General features: G+C 39.7%; 1 protein-coding gene across 5 annotated transcripts in view; it reads right to left on the bottom strand.

Annotated features, from left to right (window-relative positions):
- Positions 1-24,359, bottom strand: part of TBC1D1 (TBC1 domain family member 1) — a 185,730-nt gene that overhangs the window by 52,512 nt on the left and 108,859 nt on the right. For 3 of the 5 annotated variants that reach the window (XM_063457864.1, XM_063457868.1, XM_063457867.1), the window contains 7 exons: positions 22,784-22,891; positions 21,518-21,643; positions 18,296-18,379; positions 17,438-17,715; positions 11,735-11,890; positions 5,212-5,331; positions 4,199-4,338 (listed from right to left, as the gene is read on the bottom strand). In XM_063457864.1, coding sequence (XP_063313934.1) covers positions 4,199-4,338; positions 5,212-5,331; positions 11,735-11,890; positions 17,438-17,715; positions 18,296-18,379; positions 21,518-21,643; positions 22,784-22,891 — 1,012 coding nt within the window. The remainder of the gene's footprint in view (positions 1-4,198; positions 4,339-5,211; positions 5,332-11,734; positions 11,891-17,437; positions 17,716-18,295; positions 18,380-21,517; positions 21,644-22,783; positions 22,892-24,359) is intronic. The other 2 variants (XM_063457865.1, XM_063457866.1) reach the window with 2 other exon arrangements.

Genomic DNA, 24,359 nt, shown 5'->3' with positions numbered 1-24,359 from the left:
GACGTTGCTTTTATCACTCGATGCGGAGAAGGCCTTTGACAGAGTCAAGTGGCCTTATCTCTTCGAGGTTCTCCGACATTTTGGCCTCCCGGACACTTATATATCCGCGATTAGGGCAATGTATACTGATATTCAGGCGCGGGTCCGGATCGCGGGATCGAAAGTTATGCCCTTCAGGTTGGGCAACGGTACGAGGCAGGGCTGTCCTTTGTCACCTTTACTGTTTGCTCTATCATTGGAACCCCTTTTGCAAAAAGTGCGTAATACTCAGGAGATTCGAGGGATTCAGATCGGAGGACAGCGATACGTTGTATCCGGTTTTGCCGATGACGTGCTGCTGACCCTGACGGACCCGAGAACATCGATGGCAGCATTGATGGCTGTGTTGGACGCTTCTAGTGGACTGTCCGGATATAAGGTGAACCTGTCCAAATCGAGCGTTCTCCCTCTCAATATGCTTGACTCAGATGTGATTCATATAAAGGAGACTTATACGATTAATATTGCTAGAGACCATATCAAATACCTTGGGGTTCGACTGACGGCGGATCCGGCCCGGCTCTACCAGCAAAATTATGTGCCCTTACTTCGCACTTTAATTTTGGATATGGAAAAATGGCAGGATAAGCCGATCTCTTGGATCGGCAGGATCCACGCAGTGAAAATGAATGTGCTCCCTAGAATCCTGTTCCTGTTTCAAGCTCTTCCAGTTAGGCTAACTAAATCTGATCTGGGCACACTTCAAGAGGCTATTGGAAAATTTATTTGGCAGAACAGGAAACAGAGTCTCACGAAATATCTTATATCGAGCCAAATCGAGGGGTGGTTTAGGTTTGCCGAATCTATATTTTTATTACTTAGCGGCCCAACTAACGCAAATAGCGTTATGGCACTCTCCTCCGGACGAGAGGAGGTGGGTAGATTTGGAGTCTTCCCTTATGGGGCCTGACATCCCCCAGTTTTTCATGTGGATTCCTAAAGCCAACAGACCGTCACAGCACATTCAATGCCCAGCAATAGCGAACTCCTTGAAACTCTGGGATGCCACGTCACTAAAATATGGGCTATCCCCACAGAAATCCCCATTAGCTCCATACCTAAGAAACACAGCCTTTAGCCCGGGTTTGAATGCTAGGGATTTCAGGGGCATAGAGAGCGCTGGTATCCAACGTCTCTGCCATTTATACGAAGGCGGTTCGCTTCTTCAGTTCGAGGACTTGAAGGCTGGAGCTCCTATGCGCCCTTCTGATTTCTTCAGGTATCTGCAACTTAGGGATTATGCCCAGACACCGGCAGTTAAAACTGTTGCGTTAACGCCGCCTACCTTTTTTGAAAACATGTGCCTTAACCCCTTAAGGACACGACATGTGTGACATGTCATGATTCCCTTTTATTCCAGAAGTTTGGTCCTTAAGGGGTTAAAGAGCATTTCCCGAAAGGTCTTATTACGGCTATGTATTCGCATTTAAGTACTACCACGTCGGAATGGGGGACGCTCACCTACACATCCCAATGGGAGGCTGACCTTGGTGAGGAGCTGGAGGGGGTGGAGTGGCAGGAAATATGGGAAGCTGCAGCAGCTTCGTCTATATGTGTCTCCATGCAGGAACAAGCGTATAAGACCATGTTCCGGTGGTATACCACTCCGGTAAAACTTTGTAGAATGCACAAAATCTCTGTTGATTTGTGCTGGAGAGGTTGTGGCCAAAAGGGAACCTATTTACACATGTAGTGGGACTGCACAGAGGTCCAAAAGTTCTGGAAGCAGGTTGGGGAGCTACTAAAAGATATTTTTAATAGAGAGATAAAATTGGACCCTTGGGTGTTCCTTCTGGCCAGACCTATGGAGGACTGGTCCAAAACAGAACAGAAGTTGATACATAAAGTGAATTTAGCTGCTAGGAGAGCCCTAGCACAAGAGTGGCTACAGAGTGTTACTCCCCCACTGAATGTTGTTCTGCAAAAAATTAAAGATTCCTTTCTAATGGATAAATTGACGGCGAAGGTCAGAGGCACAATCACGAAGTTTGACAAGGTCTGGGCTCCATGGATAGACAGTGGAGTGGGCGATTAGGAGGCGGGAGGTATGGGCTCATTCCCCCATACCCCCATCTCTATGGGACTTTATGTTTCCTGTTAACTCGCTCCATATTATATTATACCCCTTCATGGGACTTTCAGGATCCCGCTGGGGGGCATACGGTGCGCTATTGGCCCTTTAGGTGTCGAGCATCTCGTTGCCGTCAAAATCCTATCTACCATTTCACTTATGTATGCCGATTGTCAATTACATAAATAGATTCCAACGTCTCCCCCTTACCATCCCTTCCCTACCCTCTCGACTTATCTTTCTTGTCTTCTCTTGTTCCTATTTCTAATTTTTTCTCTCTTTCATCCCTTTTTTCTCTTTCCCTCCTTTAAATCTGACTGGCCCGTCTTTTCCTCTTCACGTGCTGATACCTTCTTAGCCCTGCTTGCAGGGAACTATAAACGCCTAGGGTTTGCCGTGGATTTGATGAGGCATCTATAAAGTCAAACACATGCTCAAGGCTGGAGGTGGGGAATGTACCTGAATATACCTTCAATCTACTGAAGCTGTGTCAGTATTCCTCTGATTAACATGACTCGTGTGATGTTGCCAGTCAAATGTTCTTTTTTCTTTCTTTGTTTGATATGTATATTAAAATTGGGTGGAACACCATATCTATATATGAACCTTCATGGCTGATGTACGCTCACCATATCCACCATTACTGACTGTTTTTTTGTTGTACTCTTATGCCAGATTCCTTTCTCTGCTGTTGCCTGAAAGTGTTCAGTTCTTTGTATATATGATATTGCTACTGTTATATATGGTGTTGAAACCTTGTAATAAATAAAGAATTTTAAAAAAAAATAATAATTCTAAATTATTTTCCCTTAAACGGTTTGCGAATCCTTTGTCTCTAGCTGCCATATTGTAGGATTGTCTATGTTTACAACAAGTCACTTGTAGTGTAAGTGAACAGCTGTATTACAGAAGCACCAATATGTTTTACAGCCAAGGACTGTGCAAGGATCCAATTAGAGTCAGTTTGCAGGCAGTCAAACCGGTTTCACTCTGATCAACACAGAAGCAGACAATACAAGCCAGTTAATGTCCCCCAATGAAAGCCCTGTTATTATCTACGGGCTGCAATTAGCCTGTGGGTTATACAGCAGCTACCCACGATTAACCTTATAACTATAAATCATGTAATTCCCCAATACAATTCCTCTAAATTATGTGGAGTTAAAGAAGGTCAGAACTCCTGAGAGGGAACTTTACGCTTCAAGAATAGCAGCAGAGTTTGTTAAAATCAAAGAGCATGCGCAATATTCTTTGTTTCCTGAGGGAGAGATCAGTACTTATATTTTATTATAAAGCAAAAATGAATACTCCAATTACCAGCACCCAAGAGGGAAGCTCCACAAATTTTAACAAATTATTATAAAAAACCAAATACACAGTAGGTAACTTGGTGGCTGAACAATTGTTTAGCATGCAGACTGTAGTGAGAATGCACAGTCTTCTCAAGAAATCTGCCTATCTGACATGGCTCTCTGCATTCACAACAAGTTACAGAACTCACTGGATACCAGTGGGACAGTAAAACTGTGCCTTAGGGATGAATACAAAAAAAATAAAAAAATCTCTTTATTCATGGATCAAGCATTCACATTTTATAATCAGCTGGGGGCTATGAAATACATTATTCAGCAGAACGTGATAACTTGCTGAGCTATTTAAATTTAACTCATTTAAAGGGATCACACTAAAAAAAAAAAAAAAAAAATACTGGCACTCAGTATATACTGACTGTAGGGAGAAGCAATTACTAAGGATGTTAGCAAGAGTTAACTCTGGTAAAGTCTCATGTGTTATCCGGCAGAGCCCTGTTTGAAAGCTGACAAAGAACAGGCTGTGCAGATTAACCCCGGAGAGAAATCTCTCCCACCAACGTTTCACAACTTGTCAAATACCACTTCTATATAATTACTACCACTGCTGTTTCTACTATCATATACGATCTACTTTGTTTGTTAACAAATAGGAAAGCAATTAAAAGCATGGTCTTTGAATTGTACTGGAAGAAAAAAATCACATGCTATGTGCTTTAATAATAATAATGTGCAGCTCAATTTATTTTGTATGTAATTTGCACAATAAAAGACTCACCTTCCACTCTGCTGGGAGAATCACATCCCTTCTGGGGGGTCGCTACACGAAGGAAGATCTGTTGGCGCCACGAGTGCCTCCGTGTTCTTACAGGACTTTCACTCCCCACATCGATATGGCTAGATTTACATTCAAAGTCACTGAAAGAAAGAGCAACTTTTCTTAGAACCACCTGTGACTGCTGTCGTGGCATAACAGGCTTGCTTGTAACCCATAATGCACAACAAAAATAAAGAATTAAAAAAAAACTTTTCTTAGAACCAATCACAATGTTCTCAAAAGCCTAAAACTCTGTGTGGGTTATTCACGGAGGTTCAGTCACATATAGCTGCAAGAAGGTTCTAATTCAGTTTAAGTAAAGGAATGTTTAATCATATTCAGTCATGTTGGTTTACAATCTCCAATTGCATTATCAATGCTCCACCAAAACCAACTTAAGGAATAGCCTTATATAATTTATAAATTGGGATAGTCTAGATTTCTTCTCTAGAACCAAATCACATCAACTACAAGCCAGTAGGAGACATTGGATCATTTCAGTACTGGTCCACCAAAAGTTGGAAAACAAAGTCCCTATCTTAGCTACGTCTTTTACATTTATTTTAAAGCAGGATTGGTAAACAATAAGCTGCGGGAGGAATTATTAAACTCCCAAGAGTTTCTGTTATCCTACAGACAAAATCATAATTTGAGTGCTTGTTCTACAGCTGGTAGAAGTACTTCTTGGTCAGCCAACTTCAAGATTTACCATAATGTTTCATTAAGACCACATTCTATTTATCTTTGTGAACTGAGCAACATTGAGTTAACTGTAGCCCAACAAGAGGGTCACTGCTGCCTAGCCCTTTCCAAACGCATCATCAGTCAGTGCCAATGCATACAGCTTTGCAGTCACGCCTGACTATCACGTCAAACAAGCCAGAGAAAGACACACGGAAATATTAAACCGACTGCATTGTCCTCGAGAGTGTGACATACAGGATTAGTGGTTTTGTGCTACTGCAAAGACCTACCGTTTCTTGGAGTCAAAGTCAGCTGTGGTGTTTTCGGCTACAGGAGCCAGAAATTTTAGAAAGTTTGGCACAGAGGAGGAAGAGCGGAGTTTCTTGCGTAGAGCAGAGCGGTAGGAAAGGCTGACAGAATAGGCAAAATAGTGAGAAAACAGGAGGAAAAAGTCATATGCGATAGAGATCAAACTTAATATAAATTTAGGGAGGAGGTGGCCAAGCAATTGTCACATTAGATGTTTAATACTGCCATAAAGTTTATTTTCTGAAGTCTATTTTAAACAGATTTTTACCAAACATTACAGTTAAACAAAGCTCAAATTTTCTAAAGTAATACATCAAAAAAAAAATAATAATAAATAAATAAATATATATATATATATATATATATAAAAATAAATATAAATAACTTGTGTGTGTGTGCGCGCGGTTCCCTAATCTATATTTTGTATATAGTTTTGGTCTTTACAGCAGTACCCTTACTTAGGAATGCATGTTCTAAGTGTACCTCCAACCCCCATTATTTCTGTGCAAATTTAGAATCCAGACCAGATTCCTATTGGGCTGAGCACCCCACCCATTTACTATGGGTGCCCCTTTGAAGGTGACCACAGGAAAGCACAAATTGATGAGAGGAAGCAGTAAGTATTGCAGTTTGCATGTTAATCTTCCATGTTAAAATTAGTGTAGGACCCACCGATATTGGGGTACCGTGACAAAGTGAAGGGTTTAACACGATATGGCCATTCTGTGCAATTGAATCATCATATTTGTTTGCTAGGATAGGTGATTTTAAGTAGCCGTACAGAATTTAAACTGTATAATTTGTGTGTGCACGGTTCCCTAATCTGTATTTTTTAATAACTAGGTTTGTAACACACAATCATTACAAGTATGGATCCTGTGTTTAGTTGTGAAATCAGTTCATTCAGTGAACACAGGTGGAGGATAAAAGGACACTGGCTGAACAAGGCTTAACAAGGCATAGTCACTGGGAGAACACTTGAAAGACATATGAGGGGGAGCGGAGTTAAACAGATTATTTGGTAACTAGAAAAGCTACAATTTCTGGGGAAATTGTGTGAAGTGTTCTTGCATCCACCAGTATTATGTGAGATAATAGTTGCCATCTTCAAACGGTTGTAGTTTTAAAAACCATAAATCCTACAGCGAAGAGCTTTATATTGTTAGAATCACAAGACCCAGACCTACATTTTGATGCATAGTATGTATCTGAAATATTAAAAATGAAGGCACAGTCACAGTTTAGAAATTGCCCTTCAAATTTGAGGTGGCTAGAGTGGAGTTTCAATGGACGGCATGAGTTGCAATCAAAAGGTCACATTGTGAAAACTATCAGGACTATGGCTTAGCTGTGGACATTTTTAGTGACAGCAGGGATAGCTGAACGTTTTGATATAGGATTTGTGTAGGTGGGCTTGAAAATGAGGGAGTGGTGGCAGTTTAGAAATCATGTCCTGATTTTTCAGCTTTTGCCAGCTCCCACTCTAGTTTTGAACATTTTGCCATTCATTCCTATGGGACCAATTTCGCCACAAGAACGACGATATTTCGAGAACCATTCGGCGAAACGTTCCACAAAGTAATAGCACACCGATCGGGAACAATCCGGTCGGTAACAATTTCGGTATATTACGGTCTATGTAGCGTAAAAACTGTGGGAGGAGTTAGGGTGGTAAATTTGGCTATAAGAACCCTAATGAAGCCTTCCATATAAACCACAACAAATGCGTAACACTGGTCTGCATATTGCTTGCTTGTGCCCTTCATGAATTAGCAGCCATGTTATCTGTCTGTCTCATATGTAAACATTGGGTTTGTAGGTAAGGGGTTCAAAGAATAATGACAATGCCAAATTAAAGGGACACTCCAGGCACCCAGACCACTTCTGCCCATTGGAGTGGTCTGGGTGGCAACTCCCACTACCCTTAACCCTGCAAGTGTAATTATTGCAGTTTTCATAAACTGCAATAATTACATTGCAGGGTTAACTCCTCTAGTGGCTGTCTACTAGACAGCAACTAGAGGGCACTTCCTGGTTTTTAACACAGGTTTTCTGTGTGAGGACCTCCAGCGTTGCTCAATTCCCCATAGGAAAGCATTTTCAATGCTTTCCTATGGAGAGGTCTAATGCGCGCGCAGCATTGCCTCGCATTAGGTCTTCCCTGCCGGCTGCCGCGCACGCACAATCGGTATCCCCCGCCGAATGACATCGGCAGGGGAGGAGCATGGGCGAACCCGAATCCACCGCAGAGGGACATCGGCGGGGGTCTCCGGTAAGTCACTGAAGGGGTTTTCACCCCTTCAGCAACATGGGGTGGGTGGTGGGAGGGAGAGGGGACCTGCAGTGGTTTTCCTGGCACTGGAGTGTCGCTTTAAATAACTAAATTATGCACAATTGGACTATAGATCTCTAACAAATGCACATATAAGATGGATCATAAACAATTTAAACAAACAGACCCAGATTCAATTTTAAAAGTCAGGTAATTGGGACAACTACAGCTGAATTATGCAAAAGACTGTGTGGCTTCAAAGTTGCCTCCGTATGTTATATGTGTGACCTGCACATGCTTTGACCCAGTGAAATTTGTAGGTATCACTGCCTGTGCACATTTAGCATCACGATAATGTATAGGATTGAACTTCTATGTCCAAATCGGATATCACTGCTCACAGACAAATGGGACAGATTTGTAACTGAAAATTCAGAAGTAAAACAATCTCTTTATGTCTAAGGCAGAGAGGATATTGGTGCTAGGAGAGCTTCTTGAAAATGGTTCAACAAGTGAGGCCAGAACTCTAGGATTCATTGCACTAATCCTACTATGAGCTATAGATTCATTTAGAGGAATACTTTTACTGAGTAACTTTATGATTTGCATCAGAGTGGAATGTTTAACTCCGAAGACCCAACTAAAAATACAATAATAAAAAAATTAAAAAAGTTAAAAAAAGTTGGTATATATAAAATATTCTTTCAAATATATTCAAATGTGATACCAAGTAATTTAAATCAAAATGTAATGGAAAGTCTATGTGAAAGCCGACACAGTTTAAAATATAGGAAATAAGCCAGCATTGCATATAGGCATATTTAATGATATATATGGTTTGAACTGAACTGATCGCTCCATGGTACGGTTGTACCAATAGATAGTTTTTAGCTGAATGTACTAGAAAGCATGATCATTTACTAGCTGTAAACTAGTTTAACATAAAGTTTCAAGATTTATATGTACTGCAGCAAAGCACAAACAGCTAGCTTATGGGCTCTTCATCAGATGTTAATTCTGGCAAATAAACAAATACATAAAAACAAAATAGTATGTATGTATTTGCCAGAGTTATCTTTTTTTATCTTATGATATTATGGCCTCAATGTATTTCTTTTAAAAATGTTTTTCAAATGTTCACCATTTCAAATGATTTATCTACAAAAATTCCAAAAGACCATAATCATGACTTTACAGAAATCATTTGAGAAGCTTATCCCAAAAAAAAAAAAAAAAAATTAAACCGGAGATCTAAAGTCTTAATTACCCGATTATAAATCCCACCTAACAAAAGGTGCAATTAATATGGTATGACCCCTCTAGGAGACGGACTTCATATTATACGCTGAGCAACATGCAACGAGGTGATGTTTCGCTGCACTTCTTGGTACAATGCATAGAATCTTCAGACTGTGTAGTGGCCCACAGCTACAATCCCAGGATACAGGAAATTTGATTTACTGGAATACCCAGACATTTAGGTAAAATCTTTCAAATGTAAGCACAATGTGCTGGTTCCCTGTGTCACACAGTGCGGCATTGACTATTTCATTGCATTATTAGAGAATGTTGTTCGAGCCTGAATGCCAAAATGTATGCATAAAACAAGTGACAGAACTAAAAAGCACCTAGAACTACCTACATCCATCTTTCCTACATCTCCTATTCCTATTTTGCTTTTTCGCTGCCTAATCTCTTTATTAATGTTCACAATTCTCTCTTCTACTTTCCCTTCATCACAATGTATTACTATAAATATTACTCTTTACAGGACATTTGTGAAGGAATCATGTATTCTCAAAAACACTTTGGACATCTCAATAGCATAACCCATAAGCTCCTGCACAGCATTCCGCTACAAGAGCATGACCGTATGTATGCATGTTTTTATCTTTTACTCTGTCTTACCTTCATTAACACTCAGAGAAGGATTTCCAGGATGTAGAGCAGCAGCAGGTAACCTTTAGCATTCCAGATGTTGTGGACTACATCTCCCATGATGCCATGCCAGCATTTTTGTCTGTAAGAGCATTAAGGGAAATGTAGTCCAAAACACCTGTAAGTGCTAAAGTGCCTACTTCTCAGTCACTATAGGTGCCGAAAGGTTTCATTCCCACTGATTCACTAATGTTTTAGTTGTACTGGAGAAGAGTGAGGTGTTATGGTGATATGGAGACGGAAGGGGGGGGCGCTATACTGCTCCTGGCACTATAGTTTCCCTTTAAATACAGGATGGAGTATGATCCATTGTAACTTTGTAGCAATTGAAGTTGATGGTATATCTTTCCTTTAGAGTTATCCAATTACTTGACTACATTGTATCTGTAGTCCTTCTAATATTACGTCACCTCAACAACAGATTAACATACATAGTCAAGATATTCAGACTAAGGCAGAGATTGATTTCAGACTGTGACACAATGTTATCAGTTGCTACACTATTGATTTTTTTTTACCAGATAGTTCACCACAACTAACTTTTTGCTCCTATTTGGAGCATGTGTGCAGTATTTTTATGTATATGAGGAGATTTTAATTAATTGAATAAAGGTTACTTTTCATTATCGGGTAATTTCCCTTTGAAGCCACGCACCCTATTGGAGCCTGTTTTTATTAGTTTACTTACAATTTGTTTTAGAGTTAAGCTCACACATTTTGGAGCTTTCATTTTTCTTTTCATAGGCTTTTTTTCCCCTCTGTGTAGAGGAACACATTTCTCTGCTTGTAAACCATCCCATTAGTTTAATGCCTACAAATGGGCTATAATGGACACCACCTTCCTCTTTCAACAGTACAGTAAGCTTCAATAGTCATACTATTCCTACAGTCAGTCAGCATTACAGAGATTGAGGCAACTGTATATATTTTCTGAAGCATGATTTAAATGTAAACTTTGCCGTTTGTGAGAAATGGAAGTGTTAACATTCGGTACGCAGCCCGTCTCTAGTGATCGCCAACCAGGCAGCTACATATTCATGAAGACTTTAGTATTCGATTTTATCACATGTTCGACACTCACTAGGATGATGGTGAGAGCCTCTCATACACAAGTACTGTAATCAATGCTCGTCTGCGAGTAGCATCTAATGCTAGACACGTCAGTCCCCCAAACTTCGCTTTGAGAAGTATTGGATTGAACCAAATACGAGAGGAACAACTGTCAGACTGCCCGGGGTAAGTTCACCAGCATATATGTATGTCAAGTAGAAAAGACCAACTACTTTAACTGTATTTCCCATTTGTGCACATCACATGTAAAGCTATTTCATACTGGCTTGACATTTCAGTCCTCAAAGTTGTCTAGTGGAAGGAAGAAGTGAGATCTTTAGCTCTGCAGAAACAGATCTCAATCACACAGCTCTGCATTAACATCAGTGGACATCATGCCACTGAGCCCTTGGTCTGTGCAGCAGTGGATCACCGCCGAAGCACAAATTGTTCCTTCATTCTAAGCCACTAGCAGAGTGCATGTAGCGCTTGTGGAGTCCAGTCACAGCTGCATCCAACGTTCTGGTAAGGTGCATGTATTCTCTCATATGAAATGCTATTAAGCATAAACATATCGCAGTCCAATAAGTGCTGCTTGTTAAGGCTACATTTTAACCCTTTGAGGGCCAATGGTACCCTGTCATCAAAATCTACTCCTTACACAGTCCTGTGCTAGCACAAAGGACATTATATATTTAGCATCAGAAGATTCAATGAGTCAAATAAATCATTCTAAATGAGCAGAACATTCCATGTCGGAATGGGTCACAAAGTACCAGCTTGTTTTGACATAGGAGACGGACATTAAGGTGTGAAACTCCCTCTGAATTCGATTTCCCTGCATTAGAACATCGGAAAAGTGAAGTGTACATTAAAGTAAATGTGCACGTCACCTTTTCAAAATGTATACATATGCACACTGTGAAATATACATTTTTAGTCATGCTGCAGTTTCGGTACTGTGAGACTGCAAAAAGCAATCACAGTGTTGGCAAACACAAAGTTAACATAATCCTTTAAATAAATATTTACCCTCATTTTTATTTTAATCTACGGTTGCATTCCTCGTACTACTTATGGTTTATGGAAGATCCATAAACAAACACCTGTAATAAAACCTAAACGTCTCAGCACAAAATAAAAACAGAAAGATTTATAAAACAGAAATAGAGAGACCGGTAAGAAGGTTTCAGTGCATGGAAAAGAGAAAGTTTTGAGAAAAACAGAAAGCCTGTTCTGCTCACCTTTTTTGTGCAAATGGACCACCTGGCTCCCCAGCAGAATTATGCTTTAGTCTTTTTAAAAACAGAGGGGAAGAGGCAGCAGTGGGAAGACGAGGAGGAGTGTGCTCTTCAGACTGAGAGAGAATGCTTTCAGACTCACGAAAAGGTATGCTTGAGCTAAACAGCAGCATTCCGGGAGGAGAAGGGGAGTGGTGAAAACAGAAAGAAAGATAGAAAGATAAAGCTAAACACAAACTATATTAAGAAACAGAGGCATGCACGGATAGAGGGATATAGATATGCATATAGAATGCATTTTTCAATGTCATATTGTACAGCCACGGGCAAGGCATTTTTTAACCTTGTATTGGTCGGCTATAAAACATATACATACATACACACACACACACACACACACACACACACTGCATGACTCACTCTACAGTAATTTATATGCATTCAAAAGCAGAAATAAAATACCCTCACTTTGCCTTTAGACAGGTTAAAAAAAAAAAAAAGGTTTTTATTTACATTTTTTATACAAATGGCAACATGTTGATGTAATCGGCTTTCTATGCTATGAAAGATAGTGTCAAAGTAACGAGCCAAACATTCCCCTTGCTCAGGAGCAGCAAGTAAGAAATCATGCAAGTCAATATAATTCGTGTAGTTACATGCTTAAGCTAGAAAACCACTGGTCGTAACCATTTTAATGACTTGCCATCAGTTACATTCACACAGCAGGAATGCAGCTGCAAAGGCCAATGTATTGAGGAGAACAGGGATTATTCATTGAACGCACACTCCAAGTTGTAGGTACATCATCCCCCTCTTTAAATAATAATAATAATAATAATAATAATAATAAAAAGGCTTAATATGCATAATAAGGTCCATTAATCCTGATTTCCTCATTAGCAGTTGAAGTACTAGGCATATCCCATAAGCAACAGACTGACAGTTATAAGATAAATACTTTAATAGCCATAAATTGTTACAAAGTGAAAAGTAGCTTCATTCATGTTTGATTAGTGAATAAAACTACTCTCCCAGATATGCAGTGAACTGCTGCACAGGTACTTCTAAAGTAAAGATGTGCAGGTCATTTAATAGATGTGTGTACCATTTTTTTTTTTTTTTTAATTAATATAAATAAAAAATAAATATAAATAAATATTTTAAATAAATAAAATACAGTTGCTAAAATAAATTGTTTTAAAGGGAAACGGCTATAGCGAACTCAGCACACCATAAGCTCTACTAGAATAATAAGTAGTTATGGTGTCCCTTTAATATAGGTGGTAGCCATTCAAAAAGTCTGTGCTAAAACGAAGAAAATAAAACATTGGATGGCCAGCAATCAAAAAAGGATAATCCCAGTACTGTTCAGAAAAGCACAGTTTAACTAGTGCTGTTAGGGTATATTTTGGGCAGGGCTCAAAAATTACACTCTTCGTAAGTAGGGTTGCCAACGTCCTTTGTCTAAGTGTGTGTCTTGCGGTGTGTGCATACTGTGTCAGTATGTTTAAATGGTTTCTGAGTGTGAGGAGGTCATTGTGTTTACCTGCCATGAATAATCAAGGTGTATGTTTGGTATTTTTTTTTTCTGGCTAGACTCTGGGGGACTGGTGAGAAAACAGGAGCAAGGCCTTTGCATTGCAGATATTTTTCAAATATTGGCCAGGCGATCTCAAAACCGGCCATGCCAGTAAAATACTGTCCAGGTGGCAACCTTATTGGTTTGTGTGCATTCTTCAGGCGTGCAGTGGCGAGTAACATTTAAGGCCTGGCTTGTAATAGAATACTTGAAATTTTTACTACATTCAAGATGTGGTATACCAACTTGCAATGTTCCAGACCACACAATCTGTTAGAGTGATGGGAGTATCTCCTCTGTCTGCAAAGGTTAGCAGGTACACTCCTGTATGCGCAGCTCACTAAAAATGTGGCACTAGATTGTGGAGTACGTTGCTATGTACCTTGCACGATAAATTGTACCCGTTTATAAATGTGGAAGTGGCATCCAGATTTTAATATTTAGTCCAAAATGTCAGAGTTGGAGAATTCAGATTGCAATAACAGTCGTAAGCAGGATAATCATCTTAAAGGGACACCCCGAGCACCCTAATCTGTACAACACCCTGTAGAGCGTATGGTGCCAGAAGTCCCCTTAATGTAGCCACTAGAGGCAGGATAATCCTGCAAAGAAAACATTGTTGTTCCTGCAGAACAGCAATGTTATCAACTGCAGGGTTAAAACAGGAGTCATATGGCACCAGAACACTTTACTGAGATAACCTATAGTGTTCCTTTAAATGTGGAACAGACCTAGTAGTTGAGCAATAATTTTCCTTAAACGTTCTCACAAATTCTGTTAATTAGTCTACACACATACCTATTCATAAATTGACAAAATTGTACCAAAATGATAATGCAAAGATCCTTTAAGGGCCCACACCGAGCACAATACCTACTGCAGCTTATTGTTGTCGTTCGGGTGCTGCGTTCACTTTCTTATATCACAAAGAGTAGGGTGGGCATCTAGCTGCTGCAAGATAATTAACGAACAGTAGGGTGCCACTAGCAAAGTAACTTCTGCATTATAAAAGTTCTGGAGTATATACATAGTTACAGGGTTACTCCAACCCTATCCCTGACTAACCATAATTTCTTCTGAACTCCTAATACCTTATTAGGCAATATTCTTTAGGTCTGTAAGCTTAAAATATTACCTGAAATCCAGCGCCGGCAAAACTCCTGGCGCTGCTCGGCACTTAAGCCGACATCACAGCAGCCCTTACATGGTCCAATCAAAGGCTTCTGGACTTGCATTTGACTGGACCAGTTAACCGTCTCAGAGAGCTCTCTTAACACAGTATGGCGTGGGAGAGAGGGAGCAGATAAATAAATAACGGAGAATACAGGGCTTCGGTGAAGGAAGGAGGAAGGGATGAAGGGAAGACAAGTGCTTACCCCTGCGGGCTCTGCCTGCAAGCGTGAATCTAATTACTTCTCTTGCCAGTGTGCAGTACAGGCTGACTATGGGCTGAAATTTTGCACAGAATTAACATTTGGCAGCTCTAATCAGTTTTATGCTGTCAAACCAACATGTGCTGGGAATTAAATTGGCCCCCAGCACAGGAGTGAAAATATCTTGAATGTGCAGTGTTTTAAGCAGAAACGCTGCACAGACAGACTTCTACTACCATCATGAACTCTTCTAAAACCAGAAGTGGTCATAGTGGTTGCAGTATCCCTTTAAGGTACATATCTGCTGCTACACTTACACAAACACTAGCTTAATTAAGCATACACAGTCCTACAGAATTCAAAGATGATGCATCAGTTGGCCCAAAAGAAAATATTTATATCTAAAGGTGTCTTAGCCAAGTTTTCGATCCCAAGCACGTCAGCCATTGATGGTCAATGCACAAAACACCGAAAATAAAGTTGTACCCACACAAAATACGGTAAATATCTACTTAATACGTCCCCTCGCTTGCTTCTTCTTAATATAGAACCACGTCAGCAAAATAGAAAATTGCAAGTTAGGTGAATGTGCTTTACTCTACAATGTCAACACTAAAAGGAATATTTTCCAGCACTCTTTCATGTGCCCCTTACTGTCAACATTCAGTTCAAACAAGTCCTTTTATTGGAATGACAGATGGAAAAAAAAAAAAAAAAAAACTAAGTAGAAACTAAACTACACAGAGGCTTCCATTGCTAAGTTTGAACTATTACTTATTATGGCAGTGCTTTAGATTGGGAGACTTGGATAACAAATGGTTTGTCAGGTCTTGATGCTAAATAAGAGAATGAATTGTCATGGGTGGCAATAAAACTCCAGTCTGCCCCAATTGTACAATCTACCCCAAAACCACTCCAGTACCAAAGCAGATCCAACGCTATCTGCATCCCAGCGCACTCCTTGAAAAGCAAGCATCAATGCCAATTACCACTCCAACAACAGCAAGCACGATCCCCACAAAACACTGCATTAGTAAGCACCATGTACCTCCCTCAAACCACTCCACTCCTTACATAACAGTCAAATAGGTGGGGGAATTGCTCGTTCACCCCTATGCACAAATACTATGGTACAATGGAACAGACCAAAAGGATGTCCAGCCTCCAATCTGGACCTTTTCTGTGGTCGCTTCCCATGATGACATGGGTCAGTGCTTGGCTGAAAAAAATATTTCAGTTGTGGTCCTCAATTCACCGGATATTATGGGGATATTCACATGAGCAAAGACCAGGGGATCAGCTCACAAATACACTCACCCAAATACTTTTAATATAAAAAGTAGTAATTCACAAAAAAAAAAAAAAAAAATTGGCAAGGAAAGTGTCTTTCATAATTTTTTACGGTTTGCTCTATTCACAACCAAGTTTGCTGTGTATTCGTATATCATATCATTGGTATTAAAGGTTTTCTGTACAATGCAAGATCAGATCCAATTTCTCCATACTGGTTACTTAATGGAATCTGACAATACTTTAAGACAAGTCATTCATGTTTGAGGATTTGGGGCTTAGATAATATGTTTAGTCATGGAACAATCAAGGAGCATGTTAATATGCAAGACTCGAGGAAGGCTGCAATTACACATTACAGCACTTACAAAAGAAGTCAAAAGCCAGGTGTAAGTATGAATTTTGGTTTTAGTGCTGGTTATTTAAACCTACATTAATTAGGGATTTTTTTTCCACTCCCAAGGTCAACATTGAATCAGACACAAAAGAAACACAGAAAAGCAGTGAGCATAGATAGGAGAAAGAAAAAAATAAAACACGATAAAGCTAAACTTTGTTTTATTGCATCAACCAGGCTTTATGATGTGTAATAGCATATGGAAATTTCCAGAAGCACGAGGGACTATATAAAAAAATATAGCAGCGAATATAGCTCCTTGGTAGTTTCATAAATATTAAATATTAGACAGTTCAATTGCATTTGACAATTACGAAAATAAAATTAGGATGCAGACTTGCTCATGCAGCAATAGATTATACAAACCGTAGGACAAAAAAAATAAACCTATAAAAACACACACACACAAACTTTATTTGAAGACTGTATTGGGGTAGGCACCTGCAAGTACCAGATTAATAGCATCGATCCACCACCAGGGGTAAAAATAAATGTGAAATTGTTTTTTTTATTATTTTTTTTAAATACAGAGATAAATACAAAAACTCAGATGTGGCAAAGCACAAACGGAGCATGAAAATGACATGCTTTAGTAAATGGAGAGCTGTTTAGTTAGAATGGAGAGAGCGGACTTTGAGATATGTTGCTATATTAGCCTAAAAGTTGAAACGCACTTCATTACTGACATGTCATGTCAGTGAATAACAAATACATAGAGAGAAAGGAGAAAAGATTCTGTGAGGTGCAGTCTATAGTTATTACAGTGCCAGTTGTCTATTCCCTCCATTTAAGTATAACATAAAAATGGCTTGCCCACGTGTAAATATAGCCAAAAAAAAACAAAGCAATGGATAACAATGCACAGGGGATCGTAGTTAAACATTGTGAGTACACGGCGTCAGAAAGACACCATTTAGGAAATCCTTAAAGGGCGATTACACACTAAATTTTACAGCCATGATGTGATCTAAAAGTGCAAAATGTGATCTATACCAAGGAATAAATGAATTTAACGTTATTATGTAGACTGGCATTATCGGTAACACAGAACATATAAGAGTACTTACTTTCTTGTGTGCGGCGTCTCTGTGCTGACAGAGTGATGTCGCATAAGCTTTCTCTGCTGAACAGATGGGGATTTCTGGACTGGCTCTTGAAATTCGTGGGTTGTGACAGGGAAATGACTCAAAGTGTTAGCGCGACGACGAAATCCTTGATGAGATAATTCTTCAGGATGCTCACAGGGAAAGCTGTCCGGGTTCTTTGGTAAATCTTCCATGGATCCGTGAGTCTTTAGAGACATTTCAGGAGAGATTTCTTCCTCCGTCTCACATAATGAAGGCTCCTGGAATTCACAAAAAAAAGAGTGAAATCAGTGAAAAGAGCTTCTGAATTTATTGAAAAGTATTTTAATCAAACAGGATTAGCCTCTAAAAGGCATTGAAGGAATTAGCAAAATGCTCTCTTTTTTTTTTTTTAAATGGAGCTCAAGGTCATTCAAATGTCATCTTCATTATCAGTTTAAAGTGTTTGCCTTGGAGTACTATATCAATTTCAAAGTAATCCTCCAACTGATCTAGCACTACAACTCCCACAATGCTTTGCCAGCAGGTTAGGAGAGCATCATGGGTCTTGCAGTGCTACAGCTGAAAGCCTGACAGATATCAATTCTGGTGTCTAAAGCTATGTGATCCTCATTTCTTGCACTTTATAAATATGAATTAACAGGATAAAGGAGGAGATTTTTTTTTTTTCCCCTAAACGATCTAAACTCATCTCTAGTCACAGCTTGGCTATCTTAGCCTAAATGTTGCTTAAGAATTACATTAAACTGCAATGCGAACGCGCATGCACACACACAAAACACCCCACAAAAACCCGCCTCTCAACACTACAGGTGTAATTCCATGAATGTAGGTGTTTACCTTACTGCTATCATCTAATGGAGTGCACAATTGGTTGTCATCCATGCTTCCAGGTGACTCTTGCTGACTTCGGCTCCTGCTGCCCTGTTTAATAAAAAGAAATAAAAATGGGGAAAAATATTCACCCTTAACAGCAGTGTTTTCTTAAAAGCTCACTTGGGTCCCAATACACAATAGGGGGACCCCATACTATTTCATAAGGTCACCAATGGTTGGAATAAGCACATCGTATTCTTTAGATCACAGCCCACATAAAACTGTTGCTAGGCATGGCCTACCTAAAAGCAAGGCAGGGAACAGTCTAATGAAGCCATTTTGAAGAATGTATTTTGTTATACACATAAATGGTAAATTATTATTTTTTTTTTAAAAAGCCGAAATGGCACACAAGAAAACACCTTGCTTTTGTTATATAAAAGAATAAGGGCATGGTAAAAGCTAAAACAGCACACTGATGAACAATAATAGTTCCCAAATTAGGTCTAATGGATGTATTTAAGTACAAGGCAATATAATGGTGCGGTTAGACTAGAGGCTATGCCTACAAACAATAAAATAAAATGAAAAGATTAAATTATGAGAAAGGGAACAGCAGTACATCTATAATGTAGCCAATTGAGAACGTAGGATTATAGTTGGTAACTATTAGATGGCTGGTTTTAGCTTGTGTATTACAAGACATTAAACCATGCCGTCAGAGCAGACTATGCTTATAAACAATAAAAATAAATGTAAGTTAGATTAAATTACACATGTGACTCAACAGCTTAAATGAACTACAGATTGTTTGACCTGCACGTATAACCTTTAACTTTCAACTTATCAACTGCAGAGGTTGCACCGCATAAAGGCAAGAATTGCTACTAAAAAATGGCTGACTAAGCTTTGTGCTGCCTTCTGGTTGGAACCATGCACGCATAAGGCATCACACTCTCCTCATGCCAAGTCAGCCAACTCACATCCTATACAGGAAGAACAGGGATTCAGTGAGTTCCATCAACAGGGTTAGATTCTGAAATAGCTCGAGGAGGAAATGAGTATCAGGTAGGGTATCCCAGTGTGTCATTAAGCAACGTATGGCTGTGGCCTAATGCAAACAAATGGATGGGTGTGGGGCTGGTCAGGTGTAATAGGGAAGATTCATACAGCATAGAATGCTGGGTAATGTAAAACATTTAGAGTCACTGTGCAGCTTACAAATACTCCTGGGCTTTATTTGTACTTCTATCACCCATCACAATAAATGCCAGTTACTTGCTAAGGGTGCTTGGGGCACGGATAATGTGCAGTTCTATAAAACATTACTATTCACCTGAAATCACAGGTAGCAGATTAGCTTGTGTCAAGATTATGTTGTAAAATTATTCAGGTGTTTATAGTATAAATGAGTGGGCATTTAAAATACTCATCACTACTTTTCTTACTCTGACCAATGCTCATAAATACGGAGATGTGATAATCGGAGGGGATATCATTTTTTTTATTTTTTTATTTATTAGATCTGACACATCATCCTCCAAAGTTTAACAATCTAAAATGAAAAAGATTACAAGCTACCAAAACTCCAAGAAATATACTTCTCTAAAAACAGCTATTTTCACATATGTAGGATCATGCATCCCTTGGAGAAAGACTGTACATAGCACTCTTTAGTCCATACCACATATTCCAGAATAGACCGTTTCATTGTCCCTAGCACACAGGCAAACAATATTAGCTCAACCCATATGGGTTTAATCTCGTGGTCTGACCACACACCCATTACCCTCACATTAAACAGAACAATATCCAAATAGAGGGAGAGGCACGTGTTGCCTTAATGATTCGCTTCTGCACGACCATACCTTAGTAACACAAATAAAACAGGAAACCAATACATACTTCACAATTAATAGGACAGAGAAGCACTGAATCCTACCCAAAAGCAAAACACCTGGAGGAGGTTTGAAAGCCTCAGTTTTCACTTACACACAAACAAGATGCACAAACTCAGAGGTGACAGGGTCTCCAATATGCTTCCCTGAAGGTCCTTTTGAGCCTCCACCCACCTTGGTTTGGAAGGTGCTGTATTGTCTATGCATTCATATCCCAGGCATCGCGTAGAATAATACTCCAGGTATGACACACCGTAAATAACAGACAAAACATCTATAATGGCATCACAGATGATGCTCCCCTGAGAGATGACTCACTTGAGACATGGTGGAAAGACGGGGGGATTGGGTGTTTATAGAGGTACGACGCCTTGTAGAATCGTGCACTCATGAACCTTACGCTTGGGCACCATCCCCACGATGTCTCTCCACCCGGTTAACCCCTTTATCAACAGTTAATTTTTGATTTTACGTTTAACTGCCACTATATACCAAGACCCCAATAGCCAAACCCACAGTCGGAAAGGCTGGTACTTGAAACCGGATGAAACTAACTTAGACTGCCTATTACCCATCACATGGCCAAGCTCTAGAAATTCTCTCTCCAAGCATTGTGGAGGTAGGAAATCACAGGGCCCACAGCTCTCAGGCTATGAGGTTCCTCTCTCCCCTTCCCGACCCCTCCCCTGTCCATTCAACAACCAGATCTAACGAACACCTGACCGACACGAACACTGTCACAGTAGAGAACAGTTACGGAATACAGGAGCAGTTTAGGCAACAGATGACTCAACCAGGTAGAACCCAACTCCTCTGTCTTCACAAAGGGTTCAGGAAGACGAGGACCTCACAGAATATGGTTTGTATAATGGATGATTATAGACACTGTATTATTATTTTATGGTCACTGCTACTTACAAAGTAATCGATTGTGCTTATCATATGTTTTTCCTCTCTTACATCCCTCTTCCCCTTTTTGATTTCTATACCCCTGATTTCTTTGTAAAAATTAATAAAAACACAAACATTAAAAAAAATACTCATCACTACTTTTAACTGCTATATATTGACAATTTACTCATCCGCAAATTTAATCAGATTCTGAATCTCTCGCAAAAAGCCTCCATTACAAAAAAATAATAATAGGAGTAGTTGTATTACCAATAATAAGAAGTAAAAGGAGATATATCTCATATAAAAAGAGATTAACGGGTGTATTCATTTTCCAATAGCTCACTGGACACCTTCCCAATAGCTCATTGGAATATTTCAAAGACACAAACTGCGGTTTCTAAAAAAAAGTTTGTGGGTTTATACCATTGTTTGATTTTTCAGTTTTCGCACTTACCCTAGATAAAATATTTTCCAATGACTCCGTCAACGATTTCTTTGCTTTACTCGTTAACATTTCGAGTCTGAATCGAGGGGCGTTACTCTGCAACTCGTTTAATGTGTTCTCAGGTACTTGGGAAACCTAAATGAAACAAAAGGGTTACATCATCAGCAAAAAAAAAAAAATGCACAGATAGTTTATAAAGGTTGTTCACACATTTGTATGGACAACAACAAGCTACCTAAAAACATTTTTTTTTAAAAGTTACATTTAAAAAAAAAAACCAAAAAAAAAAAACCCACACAACATGGTCACTGTAGGTTTGTTTTTATTTTTAAATGTAGTAATATAGAAGATAAAGTAGGGTCTTTACACAACCACATGACAACAGGACCCCTCAAGTGTATGAACAAAGTCCATGAATTTCATAAATGCAACAATCTTACTTTCTGGGATTCACTTACTTTAGACCTGACTGGCATTTAAATATAATTTCCTCCAAAACCAAGGATTTTTTTCCCTGTTAAAGGGTAAATAAAATGAGAATATTGATTTGCTATTAAAAGGGTTGTATATAAGCATGTGGCACTCCTTTTTTTGCAGAATGAGCATAGCACTGCATTCAGGTTAGTTTGTGGAGTATGGAGATAGTGACACTAGATATTCATTCAACATACGGATTAAAAAGGTGGCTACTTTAACTAGGAAACTTAATCTAATTTGAAACCGTGTTAGTGGCCAGTAAAGGAAGTCATGTGCTCATGTGTGCAAACCCATAATGCTGTTCAATCCCAGAAAGCAGAAACTATGGACCGCCAGAGCACATTCAGCGCTGTGCCGATGTATAAATAATCCAGGCTGAAATCTACTCTTCTAAGATGGAAAAAAACATTGTGCCGTTTTGTATAAACTCTTTTTCCTACAATTTAAACATAAGGTTAAAAAAAAACAAAAAAATTGTGCTGTGCAGACACAACTCTGAGAAAATATTACATAACTGCTTAGGTTTCTGGATAGGTTTATAAACTGATATTGCACAATTTTTGCATGCCTTGTTAGCTTGAATATAGTGTAATTTATACATTAAGCAGGTATGTGCAGCGATTATATTTGCTCACTTTTCTGGTGCTTGGCTGTAACAGTAACAGCTCGGAACAGTTGAAGAACAATGAGTTCTTACGTCAACGGTTACGTCAATTTTAATACTTCCAAAACTTCTTTATAGTATGGCCAGTGATCTGAATCTGGGTACATGACTTGGCAACAATATCAATATCTCACATGTTTTTGGTCATTGTGGATGTGCTCCTTCTGTTTCTCTTCATAGAGACCTCGTAGCATGGAGATCATCAGTTCATTTTCACACTGTTCGTCTCGATGACGAATTTTCTTACCCAGAAAATCAAAGGAGAAAAGCATATAAAGATATATAAAAATAAATAAATAAAAAAGAGAAGTCAAATACTTCAAATACTGGTTTCTAAGATATATAAAGTCTAGCACTGAATAGATTACAAATATCATCTGCATTAAAACCTATTGATCTCACAAAATAAGACAAAAATGGCACAGATTCATAGACCGTACACATGTTCCTCTATACCAGTGATACACCACCCAGTCCCCAAAGATTTTGCTTCTATTACTATGGGAACACAGACCACAGACAATACCTGGACTGCTGGTGTGCCTATAGGGCTGTGTTGGGAGGCACTAATGTATTCATTGTACAAGCCAAATGGTGCTTTCTGCGGTTTCATGGATTTTAGCTTCGTGAACGACACTGGACGTCTTCACACTTTGCGTAAGGATGCCCAGCGTATTGAAAATCCCCATAGGAAAGCATGGATTCCAATAGGCCACATGCACATTAGGTTTCCCCATCTCGGTGACATTTTTGGAGGAGGAGAGCTATTGACCTCGGAGCTAGATTCAGGTAAGGGTTTTAACCCTTTTTGAGCACGGATGGGGAGGGGGGCGACAGTAGATGGGAGATAGGAATATAGTTTTGTATTCCTAACATTATTGTAAGTCCCCCAACACTATAGTGTCCCTTAGTGCAATTTACAAAAAATTGCTTCTGCAGCTAAGATCTAATTCCTTCACTATGTATAAAAAAATTAAAAAAAAGTTACATTCACTTATGCAGACACATTTGTCGCTTACAGTGGCAAACGAACCCCAAGAAGGGTTTATTTTCTGTCAGACACATTTTCCCACTGTGGTCCAATATTCTTGAGCAGCTTTCAGCTTCGTCCTTTTGAAGAACATTTGATTAAAAAAAAAATAGAAGTTTTAGGGGGCGGGGCTAAGCCGCCGAACTGATCAGACACAGGTTCCCTGAGCTCCTGACTCCCGAGGCCTAAAACTGATAAAATATACACTAAATGAGTAACAAACGGACTGAAAAAAGGGGAAAAGCACTCTGGAGAGAAGGCTGCCTGACCCCACAACAGACAAGCTAAAGCTCGGGCCGATCCAGCAGCCTCCCGTGGAACGCGGCCTTGTTGAGCGGAGGACAGGGTAGACGGCCGCTGCCCTGCCACACTGCCACAGGCTGCTACGGCACAGACAACTCCCCCCCCCCCCACCACCACCCCCTCTGGTCCGGCGGGGGTTATCCCGGTCCCCACTGGCTGCCTCACCTAACCTTGACTCCAGCGAGCGGCGATGGCGACTAGGGCAGGACCGCCATGTGCTCCCACAAAATGGCGGACGGACATACAGGACTGAACTTACCTGAACCACCAACCATCACAGCCCCACACGTAAGCCTGGAACAACGGCTCGACAAGCTCTTCCTCCGCTTCTGGGCACAACTTGAAGCTTGAATCGAACCCACACGAGCACAAAGCCG

This window comes from Pelobates fuscus, chromosome 6 (genome assembly GCF_036172605.1).
Source record: "Pelobates fuscus isolate aPelFus1 chromosome 6, aPelFus1.pri, whole genome shotgun sequence".
NCBI classification, from domain to species: Eukaryota; Metazoa; Chordata; class Amphibia; order Anura; family Pelobatidae; genus Pelobates; species Pelobates fuscus.
This window is presented reverse-complemented; position numbering and strand designations above follow the sequence as displayed.